Below are 15,283 nucleotides of genomic sequence, written 5' to 3' on the forward strand. Positions count from 1 at the left end.
CATGGGAAACAGCAGATGTGTTTGAGATTTAGATGTTTCTAGAGGAGTGAGGGGCCGCGTAGAAAGAGAAATTCCTATGTCACCGCTTAATAGGGAGGTATAAGATGAACCACAATGGCGTCCCTGGGCGCTGTTGCAGGGGCGATGTATGAACCTAACAGCACAAGACTGCAGCTGCAAACCCTCCGTGGCGTGGCCTGATCTGGAATATCGCGGTAAGGTGCAGTCTGGAGTCTGAGGGCCAGAGTGAACAACAAGCCAAAACGTAACAGCGATCACACCAGAAACTCCCTCGCTTAGACAACCAAAAACTAACAGCACACACAGAAACTTCCCTCCCTAAGATTTGAAAGTATCCTGTCTCCTGATTGGTTCTCTGGTCAGGTGACAGCCAGGCCTACTGAACTTGTTAACCCTTTATAGTCAAAGAGATATAAAGTACTTCTGTACTACCAACTTTTCTTATCTGTTTATGACAGCCCTATGTTCCTGGTGCTTTTTGTGCCAGTCCAAACAAGCTTGCTGTGGCCTTCCTTGTTTCCCAAAACATCTCGGCTCTGGAGACTGTTTTCCCTTCTGTTGGCCTGTACTGTTGTTCTCACTGTTCTCATTGTTATATCTGCAACTCTGTGTTTCATTCTCTTCTCACGGCTGGTGTGGCGGGGGGGATTGGACTTCCTCCCTTCTGTCTTGGCAGGTAGCAACTGGCCTTGGGCGGGAGTCAGCTTATCATCTTTGGACTGAACTCGCTAGCTACAGTGTTGAGTTAACCCCTTGTTCTTCTTCTTCTTCTCCCCCTCCCCCTTGGTCTCCCAAACTCTCTGAGGACACTTCCACTTTTCACTCACACATCTTTGACTCTCCCCAAAATGCTTTGCGATGCTTGCAACAGCTTTAGCAATATACATTGCTGATCTGCCTTCCCAGGGGACTCCCTAAGGGGGGGCATTGGATTGTGACATTCCCCCCCTTGACCCGAATCAACATTTTGTTGGGAGGGGTCAACACTTGGGTTTTCGTTTTCCCCCTGGTATGGTGATGAGGCTTACTGTTGGCTTTTTACATAACAGCAATATAGTATATATAAAATTATTAGGACTGCAACAATTGCATACACTAGCCAGTAATGTCTTTTGGCTTTATTAGTTACATAGCATAATACATCCCCCCCGTTGGCACAGATGCCCCACTCAAATGGTGGTAGCAAACGCAGCTTTCTCCTGGTTAAACGTGTGTCATAATACTGTGAAGGAGGAGGCATTTGTCTTGAATACTGAAAGCTGGTTTTGGGTGTGTGCTAATGAAGGAAACACTGGGTGTTATTTATGAAAAATTGAACACAACATAGTTAGAAACATTAACAGTTTGTTGCAGAATGGCGGGCCAATGCACCAAAAAAATTGGTGTTTGTGACCTTAACAGTAAATTAAGAGGGACCTTGGGGTCGGTGGTTTTCCAAACACACACTGAGGTGTTGGTAAACAGATGTGTTGTAGTGGGGACATATTTCGATGCCTCCCCTTTTTAATAGATGTGTCAAGGTTCCTTCCCCACTCTGAACTTTAGGGTACAGGTGTGGGAGACCTGCATGAGAAGCTCTAAGCTCAATTAACAGGTTAGATCTGGTCTGGCTGCCACCACGCCCAAGCACTCGCTTCTCTGGGTAGCCTTGAGAGACTTCAACAATTTCCTGGTGAGCACAGATCCAAATCCCTTGGATCTTAAAACAAGGAGAAATTAGCCATCCCCTCTCCTTTCTCCCACCAACTCCTGGTGGATCCAGATCCAACCCCCTTGGATCTAAAAAAAAGGAAAAATCAATCAGGTTATTTAAAAAAAAAGGCCTTTAATTAAAGAAAAGAAAGGTAAAAGAAAACCCTCTGGGAGAGATTAGCATACAAGCTACTCTCACAGACAACAGATTCAAAACACAGAGGATGTTCCCCTAGGCAAAAACTTAATTACACCAATGAAAATACCCCAATACCCAATTTGATTCTTCCTCTAATTGCACAAGACAGGTTACAAAGAAATAAACATAAACCTATTTATCCCTTTCGAAAAATTACTACTCTGATAAGAGGCTGGTTCCTTGATCTTTTTCACTCTGACTGAAACTGACTAAACAAAGGAAACTTCCCTCCTTCCTTTTGAAACGTCTTGTTTCCCCATTGGTCCTCTGGTCAGGTGTCAGCTAGGCTAGGTGAACTTCTTAACACTTTACAGGTAAAAGAGGCATTAACCCTTAACTATCTGTTTATGACAAGATGTGTCGACCTACCTCATAAAAGTGGCCTGGCACTGCCCTCTCTTTACACACCATTTGAGGTGGTTTTATAGGCCAGAGTTGCCAGGTGTTGCCTTTTGCAATTTATATGTGCTGATAGTCTGAGGATGCAGTCAGCACATACTGCTTAGCTGTGTCATTTGGGGGACCCACCTCCCATGCGTCACGGTGGACTACCCAGTCCCAGAGGCAGCCTTCCCAAAGGCCTGGTTGGATTTTTGTACAGGGGCCCATATTTTTTTTATGGGACTGAAGGCCGTGAAGGAGCAGACTATGCCCGTGCCCTTTCAATTAGTAAGCTTTCAGAAATGGCGAAAAGGACATTGTCCTCAGGGGATTCCAGAGTGGAGATGAATCTCCCCGGACCAGACTCCATGGAGCACATTCTCCTGTGTGCTACAGACTTATTGGGTTAAATATTGTTGGAGCTGTGAGCATACAGAATCCCATGCTAATTGATCCCTGGCATTAATTATGGTTCTAATTAATTTCTTTAAGTCGCAGGGGACTCCCTAAGAGGAGGGGGCCATTGGACTGTGGCATAGGTAAGGAACTAGCTAAAAGGGAGAAGGCAGCTGGTTATGCTGAAAGATGAACTATCCAGTTGGAGGGAGGTTACTAGTGGAGTTCCTCAGGGATCAGTCTTGGGACCAGTTTTATTCAATATTTTTATTAATGACCTTGGAACAAAAAGTGGGAGTGTGCTAGTGAAATTTTCTCATGATACAAAGATGGGATGCATTGTCAATGCAGAGGAGGACTGGAATATTAATCTGGAAAATCTGGATGACCTTCAAGACTGGAGTGACAAAAATGGAATGAAGTTCAGTAGTACAAATACAATGTCATGCACTTAGGGTCTAATAATGACTGTCTTCGCCAGCCAGGGGCTTATCAGTTGGAAATGATAGAAGAGGAGAGAGACCTGGGTGTATGGGTTGATCACAGAGTGACTATAAGCCACCAGTGTGATGTGGCTCTGAAAAAAGCAAATGTGATCCTAGGATGTATCAGGTGAGGCATTTCCAATAGAGAAAGAGAAGTATTAATACCATTGTACAAAGCTCTGGTAAGACCTCATCTGGAATACTGTATATTCTAGTCATCCATGTTCAAGAAAGATTAATTCAAACTGGAACAGGTATAGCAAAGAGCTGTTATGATGATCAGGGGGATGGAGGGCCTATCGTAGGAGAAGAGTCTGGAAGAGCTTGGTTTGTTTAGCCTAGCAAAAGGAGGGCAGAGAGTAGTTATGCTTGCTTTCTCTAAATACATTAAGGGAATAAACATGAGGGAGGGTGAAGAACTATTTAAACTAAAGGACAATATTGGCACAAGAACAAATGAGTATAAAGTAGCCATGAACACATGGAGGCTGGAAATTAGAAGGTGTTTAACCATTGGAAGAGTGAGGTTCTGGAACAGCCTCCCAATAAGAGCTGTGGTGGCAAACAAGGTAATTAGTTTTAAGAGAGAGCGGGACAAAGGTATAAGTGGGACTATATGACAAGATTGCTTGTGATGGTGGGGGACAGAGCTCACTAGCCAAGGGTGGAGAAGCATCTCTTCTAGTTGATGTCTTTTGTTTCTAAAGTTCATGCTAAGACTGAACAGGGAGTAGAAAGGAATTCTCAGTCACTAAAACTATTGCTGGCTGACCTGGAGTATTGGATGTACTTTCCTCTGCAATATAAGATATTAACCACTGCCAAAGATAGGATAGTAGACTAATTAGACTAGTGATCTGATGGCAAATCCTATATTCTACTTAAAAAAATTTATATTGTTATGATAAATAATAAAGTAATATTAATATGTAGGGTAAAATAGCTTTGTTTTTTATCTGTTTTATAATTTTCACAGATGTACCATGAAATGAAAGATGGAGAAGTTCTCACTGTGAACCATGTGAGGAATGTTCTTAGAAGTGAGTTCCCTCATGCTGATATTCAGAGTATACTGGGTGTTGACTCTGAATATGATGAGAAAAGGAAGGTATGTTAAGAAAATAGTTGCAAGAAATAGTAATCTGAGAGTTAAAACACTTAAATGCAATGAGGTTGCAATTTTTTCCAGACTGTTGCAGTGTTGGAAGGGTCCATTGGATTATTGTCCTCAAGAATAATATTTAATGCTGACTCCTATCTACTATATATATCTGCTACTATGGAAGGTACCTAGTGATAAGCTTATTAGATGTGTATCATTTGCGGTAGGTGGTAGGTTACCCAAACAGCCTGGCTAAGGAAGAAATTCTGTCTTTTGGACAAATCATATCTTCCTGGGAAAGAATCTGCCTGGTGAATATGGCCATTCTGACTCAGAATCACAAGATTCCTAGTGTCAGAGCCTGGAGGGGTAGCGTAGGCACAAACATACATCATTCATTTGTATGTGCATGTAATGCTGAACAATCAGGGAGATTGCCAGGGAACTTTTTCAAGCCCTCACCTGATTCTGAGGTGAAATGAGGTTTATGTTCTTTAGAAAGTGACTACGTACTGTGAACATTTTGTTTCCAATCATGACATCATAAATTATAAGGATTGCAGATGTGGTAAGCTGAAATGCACATACAGTTGATTGGTAAATGAAAACAAGAGGCCTTCTATAGGTAATTGTCTGTGCAGTCCCCAGACTAGAATGTAAGTCTTGAGTTTCAAGATTATCTAGAAGATTTTAGAGATGCATACCTTCTTGCTGATATGAATGTTCAGTGAGAGACTAAGGGAAAATCTTCCAAATAAAAAAAATAACATTTTTATAATTTATTCTCACAATTTTAGTTTGATGTAGCCAGGATTTATCATTTGAAGTATAATGTTGCAACCATTCTGTAGTTAATTTAAGCACCAGGTCACATACAGTGGAGGTGGGCATTCTTACTGAGGTGTGAGGTGTAGGATGTGTCCTATCAAATTAAAGCCCATTTTATTTTTTCATACATTGATTTTCCTATACTGAAATCTTCCTGAATTGGCCTTCTTGTTGTAGGATTATTGGTAAATTGGAGTAGAATTCTTTTACAGAGGGTAACATTGTTGGCATAAAGTGAAACTGTGTTGTTTTTTCTGTTAATTTGGATTCCTGTAATTTTCAGATGTGAAACATTTTTCCAAGCAAAGACTTGCTCTGACAATTGGAGCAAATATGTCTGTGTTGAAACTTATACTTTCTGTTATCAGTAGTTGCTTCTTCTATTATCAATAGATGTTTCTTTAAAAAAAAGTATTCTGTAATTTGTAATCAAAGGTCTGTGTTTAAGATATACCATTAAATAAAGGTCAACCACTGTGTGTAGAGGAAAGTCACCATACTTCCCTGTTGGTGAAGTTCAGAGTGGCAGAGTTAAAAGAAATAGGAAATAGAGCACTGAATTTTATGCATAGTACTGGAAGGGAATATTTTCTTCTATTATAATAATGTAGGTAATTTTCTGCAGAAGTCCATACAAGCATTATTTTCAACCATGTGTCTTCAACCATGTCTGATCTGTAAAATTATCTGTGCTTTATTTGATTAATATTCTTTAAATAATGCCTGATAAATAATAGCTCTTAGCAAGACTGCCACAGAGTGGTATAAAAACAAAAGTTTAAAAAAATCTTGATATGAATTTACAGGAGTTTTTGTCCCTCCTTTTTGATAAATGTGTGCTTCATGTACTATTTAACTGATTCATTTTTCCAAGCTGCTTTCTGAAAAATCCTAACAGAATTGTGAATTCAGTTTACTCATTATGACTCATATAAAAGTAGGCCACAACACAGAGTGCTTAGACATTAGTGTTCATTGTCTCTTAATATTAGTTTTCTTTCTTACAACAGTCAGCCACTTTCTGTTAACTCTGTGATACTTCTGATTTGAATAGGCAGGAGCAACCTTCTATAAAAGGACAGGCCTTGGTCCATTGCCTCAAGCTCTGTTCAATGGTGTGCCCTTTAATGGTGAAGAGATGGCTGCTGCAGAGTTAGAAACAGTTATTCTTCAGAGGATCACTGATGCCATGGGGTTCCTCCAGAGGGCTGTCTTCATGGTATGCTTAGCATTTATGAAAGAATGTAAGGTGAAATACTTGTCAATAGATTGTTACAGTCATGATTACTACCTATATTTTTTATAGTGAGGTAGTTTGAAATTATTGCCATGAAAACTGAAATGGCATCATTACTTTAATTTGCATTCATGAATTTGAAACTTAATGCATGTTGATTATTGAAGCTCTAAGCTTTGAGTAAGTACATGTTAATCTTTGAGATGTTTTCAGCCAAGAAGTGAAGAGAAATTGTAGCTATTCATAAGAAAATTTGGACCTCAGATGTTAAAATCTCTTGTGTGTATTATTTATGTGTTTCTTTTCCATTTAAGCAGTCTTTATCTTAGCATTCAATATATAAAAGCTCTAAACTAAACAGAAACATAAATTCATACACATTCATCCATTCATCCTGTGCTGTCATGCAAGTGTAATTTGTAAACCATGTATGTATAAAAGTCAAAAATGGCTGACAATTTAAAAATTGGATGGTAACACATGTGAATATCCCAGTGATTATTCAACCTGGTGATACTCTAAACATAAAGAGTTCTCAGTCATGCTTACAGCTGTTTCCACCACTTCATGCTGACTCCACAGATATTCTAGGCTTCCAAGTGGGGTTACTGTGTGTGCTGGATATATTGTTGTGTGGGCAGTTGTGTTGATTTGTGTCTAGGGGTTAGACTGGAAGAATTGTGTTGATTTGTGCAAGTGGCAAATGAGGGCTATGTGCTTCCTGAGGGGCTATATGTGTTGGGGGGGTTTGTGTGTGCTGGTAGTGTTGTGGTATTGGAGTTGTGTTGTGCTGGGAAGGTTCTGTGGGTGTCAATAAGGGACGTGTGCTGCCATGAGGGGCTGTGTGTGTTTGGGATTCTTCTTCGAGTGGCTTTGCATATTCCCACTTACGAGTACTGTGCTTCCTGGTGGTGCCTACTGGTAAAACCTTCTCCAAGCAGTGCTTTCTGGATCTCACACATGCCCACTACTCGTCCGTCCCTAGATGACTTTGAATGTTCCTGAGAGCAGGGGCTCTGCTTTGCCTACCACCTCAATTCCTTCTGAAAGTGAACCACTTTAGTCCTTTCTACTCAGGGTTTTCTCCATTTTTATTGCCTTGTTAACTTTATAACTATAGTTGTTTGTTCTTGTATAATTTGTAGCAGAGAATAGTTTTTGTTATGGATAGTGTATACATTTATAAGGTTGGTTCCATGTGTTATGGGAGAACTGCAAAAGAAAAAGATGTTCTCAAAGAAATGTGTTTCATGCTCTGTTGTTTTCCCTACATTGGACTAACATGTAAAGTGTTTTAAATATCTGGGCAAAGGTCTCTCTCTCTCTCTCTCTCTCTCTCTCAGTGTCCTGACCTTTGTCTTCATTTATTCTTCGATCTATAGATAGCATATTTTGTAAGTAGTTTAGATTTTTACTGTATAGTTTTAGCTAATTTTTATAGTTAGATTCCCTGTCCGATTCCCCCTCTCTCGACTGTATCCCTGTTATAAGCACTGGACTGTGCCCAGGACTCCGGGTTTCAAAATCTGTACCTCCTGACCCACATTCTTTCTTGGTCAGCGATGACTGTCAACGCTGTCTGTAGTGCCTTAGGGAACTTACATTGCAGCAGGGAGCTGTATCTGCCACTCTTTTCCCAGTTGCACTTGTGACAGGAAGGAACTTCATCTTAAGAAGCACCTCATGGAGAAAGCCACAGGGCCCTATGGATCCCCAGGCCAGGGGGGACTCCCATAGTACCTCAGCCTCACTCAGTAAGGAGTGCAACTCCTTCCACAAAGTCTGACTTAAGAAAAGGGAATCTGCTCCCAGAGATCCCCTGTTGGGGTCTTGTTGGGAAGGCAGGGAGCCTTCATAAATTCAAGAGCAAATTCTCCTCTAAATTCATTTCAAGAAGTCAGATACAATCCTGCCTAAGTCAAGCAAATCTTCTCGCTCAGTTCATGAGGACTTAGAACATCCTAAGTTTTGGAGTCATGACAAGGAATCCCACAAATCCAGTGGCACTCCTCTGCCTCAATACTGCAGAAGACAGCACGGTTGACTCTGGCATCTACATAGGTACCATTTAGTCCAGAGCCAGAAGAGGCTTCCATATCAGCTGCACCGTACCGAGACTATCTCAGTATCAACCACGCCGGAGGTGTTTGCAGCTGCCAGGGATCTCCTCTTGCTGGCATGGTGTAGGTTCATAGATTCCAAGGCCAGGAGCGACCATTGTGTTCATCTGATCTGACCTTCTATATAATATAGGACATAGAATTTCTCTAGAGCATATTTTTTTAGAAAACATCCACCCTTAATTTAAAATGTGTCAGTGATGGAGTATTCACCATGACCCTTGCTAAATTGATCTAATAGATGCATTGCCTTGCTGTCATGTGGATGTAATTCATAAAGTCACAGTGGCTTGAGAACTTAAAAATTGGACAGTAGCAGACCTCAAATCCCACTCATGATTGAATCTGGTGATCTTCTGGACAAAAAGAACTCTCAGCCATGCTTGTAGCTGTTTCTGTCTCTTCGCACTAACACTGCAAATATTCTAGGCTTCAGAATGACACACAGAGAGACAATCCTGAATTTTATTTTATAGATAAATGCTCATCTTGTATTTATCTTAAAAATTATTACATTAAATGGAAAAGTGGGATTTATTTTTGCTATTACAGGGTTTGCTAAACGATCATATGGATGCGGTAGATTTCCTCATGGATCAGCATAATGTAGTTTCCCGTATAAATCCCATTATTCTTGGCCCTAAGAGAAGATACATAAATTTCATATCCATGTCAGGTAAATGCTTTTCTTGCCTGTTTAGTTACCATGTTTTTTCCAACTCCTAATTGTAACACATTTATATTTAACTTTGCAGTTCCTGTTGGCGTGGAAGATTTCTCTACTTTTTCCTTTTTGGACTCACAAGATAAGAGTGCTGTAATTTCACAGAACATGAAGTATTTAACAAAAAAGGGTAAATTTTTTTTGTACAACCTTTTAACTATGTAATGCTGTTTGCCTACAGTTATGACAGTAATGCATACAAGTGAGTAATTATGTGGAAATTCAGAATAATAAAGAAATGTTAGTGGTGGTTGAGGTGAATATATATAGGAAGACTGGTCTAAGAAGGATCTGTGTGAGCCCTGATTTTTGTATTTTATGCAACATCCAAAATCTCTTGGGATAGTAAACTTGTTTGATCATGGGATTGAAGTCGCTATCAAAGTTGTTAAAACAATAGCCTTATTGTATTAGATTATTTTAAAGCAAAAAGTAATCATGAGAAGCAATCAGATTGCTTGAAACCAAAAAAGTAACAGAATGTTTTGTTACCTAATTTTGCAAATCTGTCCTTAATTTTACTCCCAAAGAAGAATCTGACCACATATATAGGTGTAGGCAAAAAGTATTAGAAAGCTTTTGCACCTGCAAAAAGAGCTTAATATTTAGGCTGCTTTGTTTTGGGAACTCCTTATTCAAATGATTTCAGATTTTCTCCGCAAACTCCAATTATCAGGCTGATATTATTTGACTTGAGGATTTTAAGGAGGGTGCAAATTTCAGTTTAAAACAGAAACTTATCTGGAACATTTTCTGTGGAGAAGCAGTAGCCTCTCTATCATATCTATTAATATTAAAATTTATTGAAGGTACTCCAGCCCTTAACTCGTATATTGCTGCTGTTCATGCTATGTTGACTTTTTCAAGTCCTTTTGCCTGTTTTAAAGATCACCCTTTGTTACATTTTTTTCTGTTTACCCTGCTTAGTCTCTACATTTATTATAACTCTGTCTTTGAGGAAGGGGAAATTGCTTACTTGAAGTTTCCTGAAGAATATGTTTTGATGGATTAGCACTCATCTGCGTGCTTGCTCTCTCAGTAAAAGGGTTGGCTTCTGTAGCTGTTGAATGTTTTTTGTTTTTTTGTTGTCTTTGGATTTCTTTTGGCACTGCAATTTAAATATTACTTTGACCATAAAGGAATATTTTTTCTTGTATATTGGAATATTTTTACCTTCAGTTTGAAAGAAACGGATAATTGAAACACTAGAGGTTGGCAATATGCTGTTTAGAATTTTAAGTAAGTTCCCACCTCACTAACATGCAGGAGCAGAGACCACGACCTGTGATGATCTAGATCAGGGTTTTTCAAACAGGGGTTGCTTGTGTAGGGAAAGCCCCTGGTGGGCCAGACTGGGGTGTTTACCTGCCCTGTTCGCAGGTCTGGCTGATCGCGGCTCCCACTGGCTGCAGATCGCTACTCCGGGCCATTGGGAGCTGCTGGAAGTGGTGCAGAGGCCAATGGGAGCTGCGATGGGCCGGACCTGCGGACAGGGCAGATAAACACACTGGCCCAGCTCACCAGGGGCTTTCTCTACACAAGCGGCGACCCTTGTTTGAGAAACCCTGATCTAGATAAGAAGTAATGTGTAGCAGCACATCACAGGACAGAATAATGTTGTTAAATAAATATTGATGTTTATCATCTGATTATGTTATATTGATGAGAGCCTTTCCTTGATTTTATTGTTTGGAAATATCGTTATCTACTTAAACTTTTTAGAATAAAATTCTTTTACTGGGTTATTTGTTATTTTCAGATGAAGATGTAATATATGCAGTTACCATCTGGATTATTGCTGATTTTGACAAGCCAGCTGGGCGACATCTGCTTTCTAAAGCTTTGAAACACCTGGTGAGTTTCTAACAATTTCTATTGGAAAATAATGATTTGAAGTATCTGTGATTATGGAGATATGAATACTGTCCACAACTCTGTTTGTTTATTAAATTATAGCAGATATGAAAGTAATCTTAATTTAAGAAACAAAGATATATAATACTTATAGGCAGATTTAGTAAAATAATACGTTTGAATAGACTAATAATTGGTTTCATGGAAACGTGAAGGGTCTTCTGCATTTGAGATTGCTTATTTCTGTTAGTTCTGTGGTATTTCCAACAGGATTTAAAAGACTGCAAGTAAATGCCATATGAACATCAATAGCAAAAGGGACTTTCTGGATCATATAGAAGACAGAATTACTCAATCCATCTCCCTTGGAAGTTTCTTAAATGATGATCTCTGTCTGTTTTCCAAAACTCTTTTTGGATTGTTTAGAAGAGGAGACAAAATGTTTTACTTGTGTAGTAAACTGTAACACAAATTTTAATACTTTATCTCTAAAATTTGCAGTCAAAGGTTATGTCTGCACTATGAGCAAAGGGATGAGCATACGTATACTCATGCTACATCGATAAGAGCTAGCGTAAGTATGAATAATAGTGTAGCTGTGAAAGCAGCAGCATGGCTAAACCGTGCCACATACCAGGGGTCGGCAACCTATGGCACGCACGCCAAAGGCAGCACATGAGCTGATTTTCAGTGGCACTCACACAGCCTGGTCCTGGCCACAGGTCTGGGGGCTCTGCATTTTAATTTAATTTTAAATGAAGCTTCTGAAACATTTTGAAACCTTATTTATTTTACATATAACAATAGTTTGGTTATATATTATAGACTTACAGAAAGACACCTTCTAAAAAGATTAAAATATAATACTGGCACGCGAAACCATAAATTAGAGTGAATAAATGAAGACTCGGCACACCACTTCTCAAAGGTTGCTGACCCCTGACATATATGTACCCATGGAATTTGGGCAGATTTGTGCTCGGCACAGCTAATCTGTGCTGCTGCTGCTCGCCATGCTACAGTGGCTACACCACTGTTTATACTCTGCTAGTGAGAGTATGTGTATGTGAGCTGGGAATCACACCCCTAGCTCATAGTGTAGACATAGCCACACCTAATTATCAGTGGAGAAATTGTAGCATACAGTATAGCTGTCAAGACTACTACTATTACTTATCATTTCCCCATATCCCTGGTTGGGTAGCTACCCAGAGAAGTAATTAGATGGATTGAAGAACTGGGATGCAGACTGTTTCAAGTATATGTTGCTAGTTTCAAATATGGTCAATGTTTGTAATCAGCAATAGTCATTGCCATCCAGAGGGTGACTAGCCTATGTGAAATTAGTTGGTAACTTCTTTGTGGATTAAAGACTAACAGCAATTTTCACTAATTGATTCTATTATTGGTAATCACAGAGAGGAAGGCAAGGATTGAATGAGCATGGAGAATGAGTTACTTGAGTTCTGCTAAAGGTAGTTACTGTCAGTCAGGGTTGAAAGAGATTGATGTGGCGGCATTAAAAAGCTAACTATCTGTGTCCAGGCTGCGTCTGTTTTGTAGACTTCAGTCTTCAGGGTTCTTATTCTAGCACCTTTCACAAACAATTACATTTTCTTAATATTAAAATTTGACTTGTGTTAGGTGTGCATGAACTAAAACGAATGTTGAGTAGGGAAATAAGGATCCAGTGAAAGAGGTTGGCAAAAGAGATTTAAAAAAAAATAAAATTAATAAAATAAATTTACTAATTATTGATGAGTCCAGTATTTAGTGCACATGTAAGCTCCAGGAGGGAAAATGGAGCTTTTCTTATATTGTTATTTACTGTGGATAATGAGGGACACGTGTCAGAACAGGCTATCTTCCTGCCACCAGAAAAAAAATCTCATAGAGGCAGAAATTCTAGAACAGGTGGGAAAAAAATGAAAGCAACTTAAAACAAATGATGCTCCATGTTCTGTATAGCCTGCATCCCACAACTCAAATATATGAAATGTTATTAAAAATACCAAACAAACTAACAAAACATTCCACATGGGAGATGCTTTAGTTGACTAGGAGAGGGGTTGATCTGGATAAATCCCCTTTTCTGTGTGAACCATTCAGTCTAGTGGTGTCCAAAATTTTCAGCCTGATGGCCAAACATTTTATTTCGAAGGGTCAAGGAACTGCATCAGTACTTTGGGGCAAATTCTCTGCCCTGTTTCAATCCTTTGAGTCCATTCAGGAAGCACAAGGGTAGTGGAAACCACCACCAGGTGAAGTCCTTAGAGGGTGTGGAGCTGGCATAAGCAGCTCCTACATCTCACTCCTCACAGTCTCTGGCATAAGGGGCATCAGAGGTAGCAAGAGAGAGTGACCAGAATGTGTTGCTCTCCTCCTATTCTAGCTGGAGCATGGCCACTTGGGCATTTCCTTTTTGAAATCAGGGTACAGTTCAGGGTACATAGTCAAGAGCTGCAATTTAGAGACTCAGAGGTCACAGTTTGAATGCCAGTAATTTTATCCTTTACTGCAATACATTTCGTTTGCTTCTCCTTGATTTTAGAGAACTAGAAATTCACCTGATCAGTCTGTTCTTACCCTCTCCTCTCTAAGGAATAATTTCTTATCAGTCTTTTCCTCTATAGGCTTGTGTGTCATCACTGCCTTTAACGAGTATTCAAGATTTTCTTTCTGATTTATGATCAAGATTCAGGGGATAATTACGTGAATTTCTCCAGTTTATTCTCTGCTGAGGTTGACTCTTTTAGAGAAATTTGAGAAAATCCATTGAGCCATTTTTGAAAGTTATGCAAGTGAAATATGGCACATAATTAACACTAATTAAAAATGTACTCCTACTGAACTGTCAGAGTAGCCAAAAGTAGTCATTCCACAAAGAATATCTTGTATTTAAAATATTTGTTACAGGGTAAATATCTACCTACTAGCTGCCTTTTCTATTGCTAACTGAAAGTCTACGGTTAGCAATCTCACATATATTTTTCATTAAAACTAATAGCCAAAAATAAACACTCTGAGGCAGTCGTTGTCCACCTGGGGTAGGTATACCTCTAGGTCAGGGGTTCCCAAACTTGGTTCGCGGTTTGTTCAGGGTAAGCCACCATTGGCCGTGAACAGGGAACCGTGGCCTCTGGGAGCTGCAAGCGGCTGTACCTGCAGACGCTCGGGTAAACAAAGCGTCTCGCAGCCCACCTGTGGCTTACCCTGAACAAGCCGTGAACCAAATTTGGGAATCCCTGCCCTAGGGAAACGCAAAGGTCTTCCAGGGGATATGTCAATTCATCTAGATATTTGCATAGTTTTTCAACAGGCTACATAAAAAGAACTAGCAAAGTTAGTACAAACTAAAATTTCATATAGACAATGAATTGTTTATACTGCCGTATATACTATTATATGGTAAGTATCACACTGAAACGTAAGTACAATATTTATATTCCAATCAATTTATTTCATAATTATATGGTAAAAAATGAGAAATAAGCAAGTGCTGTCAGACTCCTGTATTTTTGTATGATTTTGTAAGCAAATAGTTTTTAAGTGAGGTGAAACTTGGGGTTCGCAAGAAAAATAGGACTCCTGAAAGTGGTCCTGTAGTCTGGAAAGGTTGAGAACAATTGTTCTAAGGATATTTCACTGCACAGATGACTAAGATGGTAAATATGTAAACATCAGGTATGAGTAGATTAAATTATAAGATAGTAATTATATATTTTTCTTTGTTTTGCAGAAAACAAGCAGTCATATGCGGCTTGGGATTGTGAACAATCCAATGTCAAAAATAACGGAAGATAACACAGCTGTTGCAAGGGCAATTTTGACTGCCTTTTTAACACAGAAAAACAGCAGCTTAAAAAGCTTCCTAAGTAAGATAGCTAAGGAGGAAACAGCAAAAGCCCTTGCTACAGGAACTAAAATTAAGAAATTGCTTGTTCCGGTCAGTAAACAACATTTTATTAAATAATAGTCACTTGATGTCTTTATATAAACTATTTCCCATTTCTTTTTTTCTTTTCATAGATACTTTACTTCAGTTATATGACAGGTGGCACATTTCTATCTGAGAATAACTTCCTGTTACCTGGTGTCATGAAGCATGAGGTCAAAGGAAGTGATTTTAACCATAAAATAATTGTTGTTAAGTACAGTTATTAGAGTAACTTGTTTTTATTTTGAAAGTTTTTTCTATTATGAAAAATAATAAAACAATTTACTGAACAATGTGGCTATCAGGT

The 15,283-nt window shown here is 39.2% G+C and overlaps 1 protein-coding gene across 2 annotated transcripts in view; it reads left to right on the forward strand.

The window, feature by feature from the left end:
- UGGT2 (UDP-glucose glycoprotein glucosyltransferase 2) overlaps positions 1-15,283 on the forward strand; it is a 273,527-nt gene that overhangs the window by 115,257 nt on the left and 142,987 nt on the right. For both annotated transcript variants that reach the window (XM_032785015.2, XM_032785017.2), the window contains exons 16-21: positions 4,151-4,282; positions 6,159-6,323; positions 9,014-9,137; positions 9,217-9,315; positions 10,945-11,039; positions 14,779-14,985. In XM_032785015.2, the coding sequence (XP_032640906.1) occupies positions 4,151-4,282; positions 6,159-6,323; positions 9,014-9,137; positions 9,217-9,315; positions 10,945-11,039; positions 14,779-14,985 (822 nt within the window). The remainder of the gene's footprint in view (positions 1-4,150; positions 4,283-6,158; positions 6,324-9,013; positions 9,138-9,216; positions 9,316-10,944; positions 11,040-14,778; positions 14,986-15,283) is intronic.

Source organism: Chelonoidis abingdonii, chromosome 1, assembly GCF_003597395.2.
Source record: "Chelonoidis abingdonii isolate Lonesome George chromosome 1, CheloAbing_2.0, whole genome shotgun sequence".
NCBI classification, from domain to species: domain Eukaryota; kingdom Metazoa; phylum Chordata; order Testudines; family Testudinidae; genus Chelonoidis; species Chelonoidis abingdonii.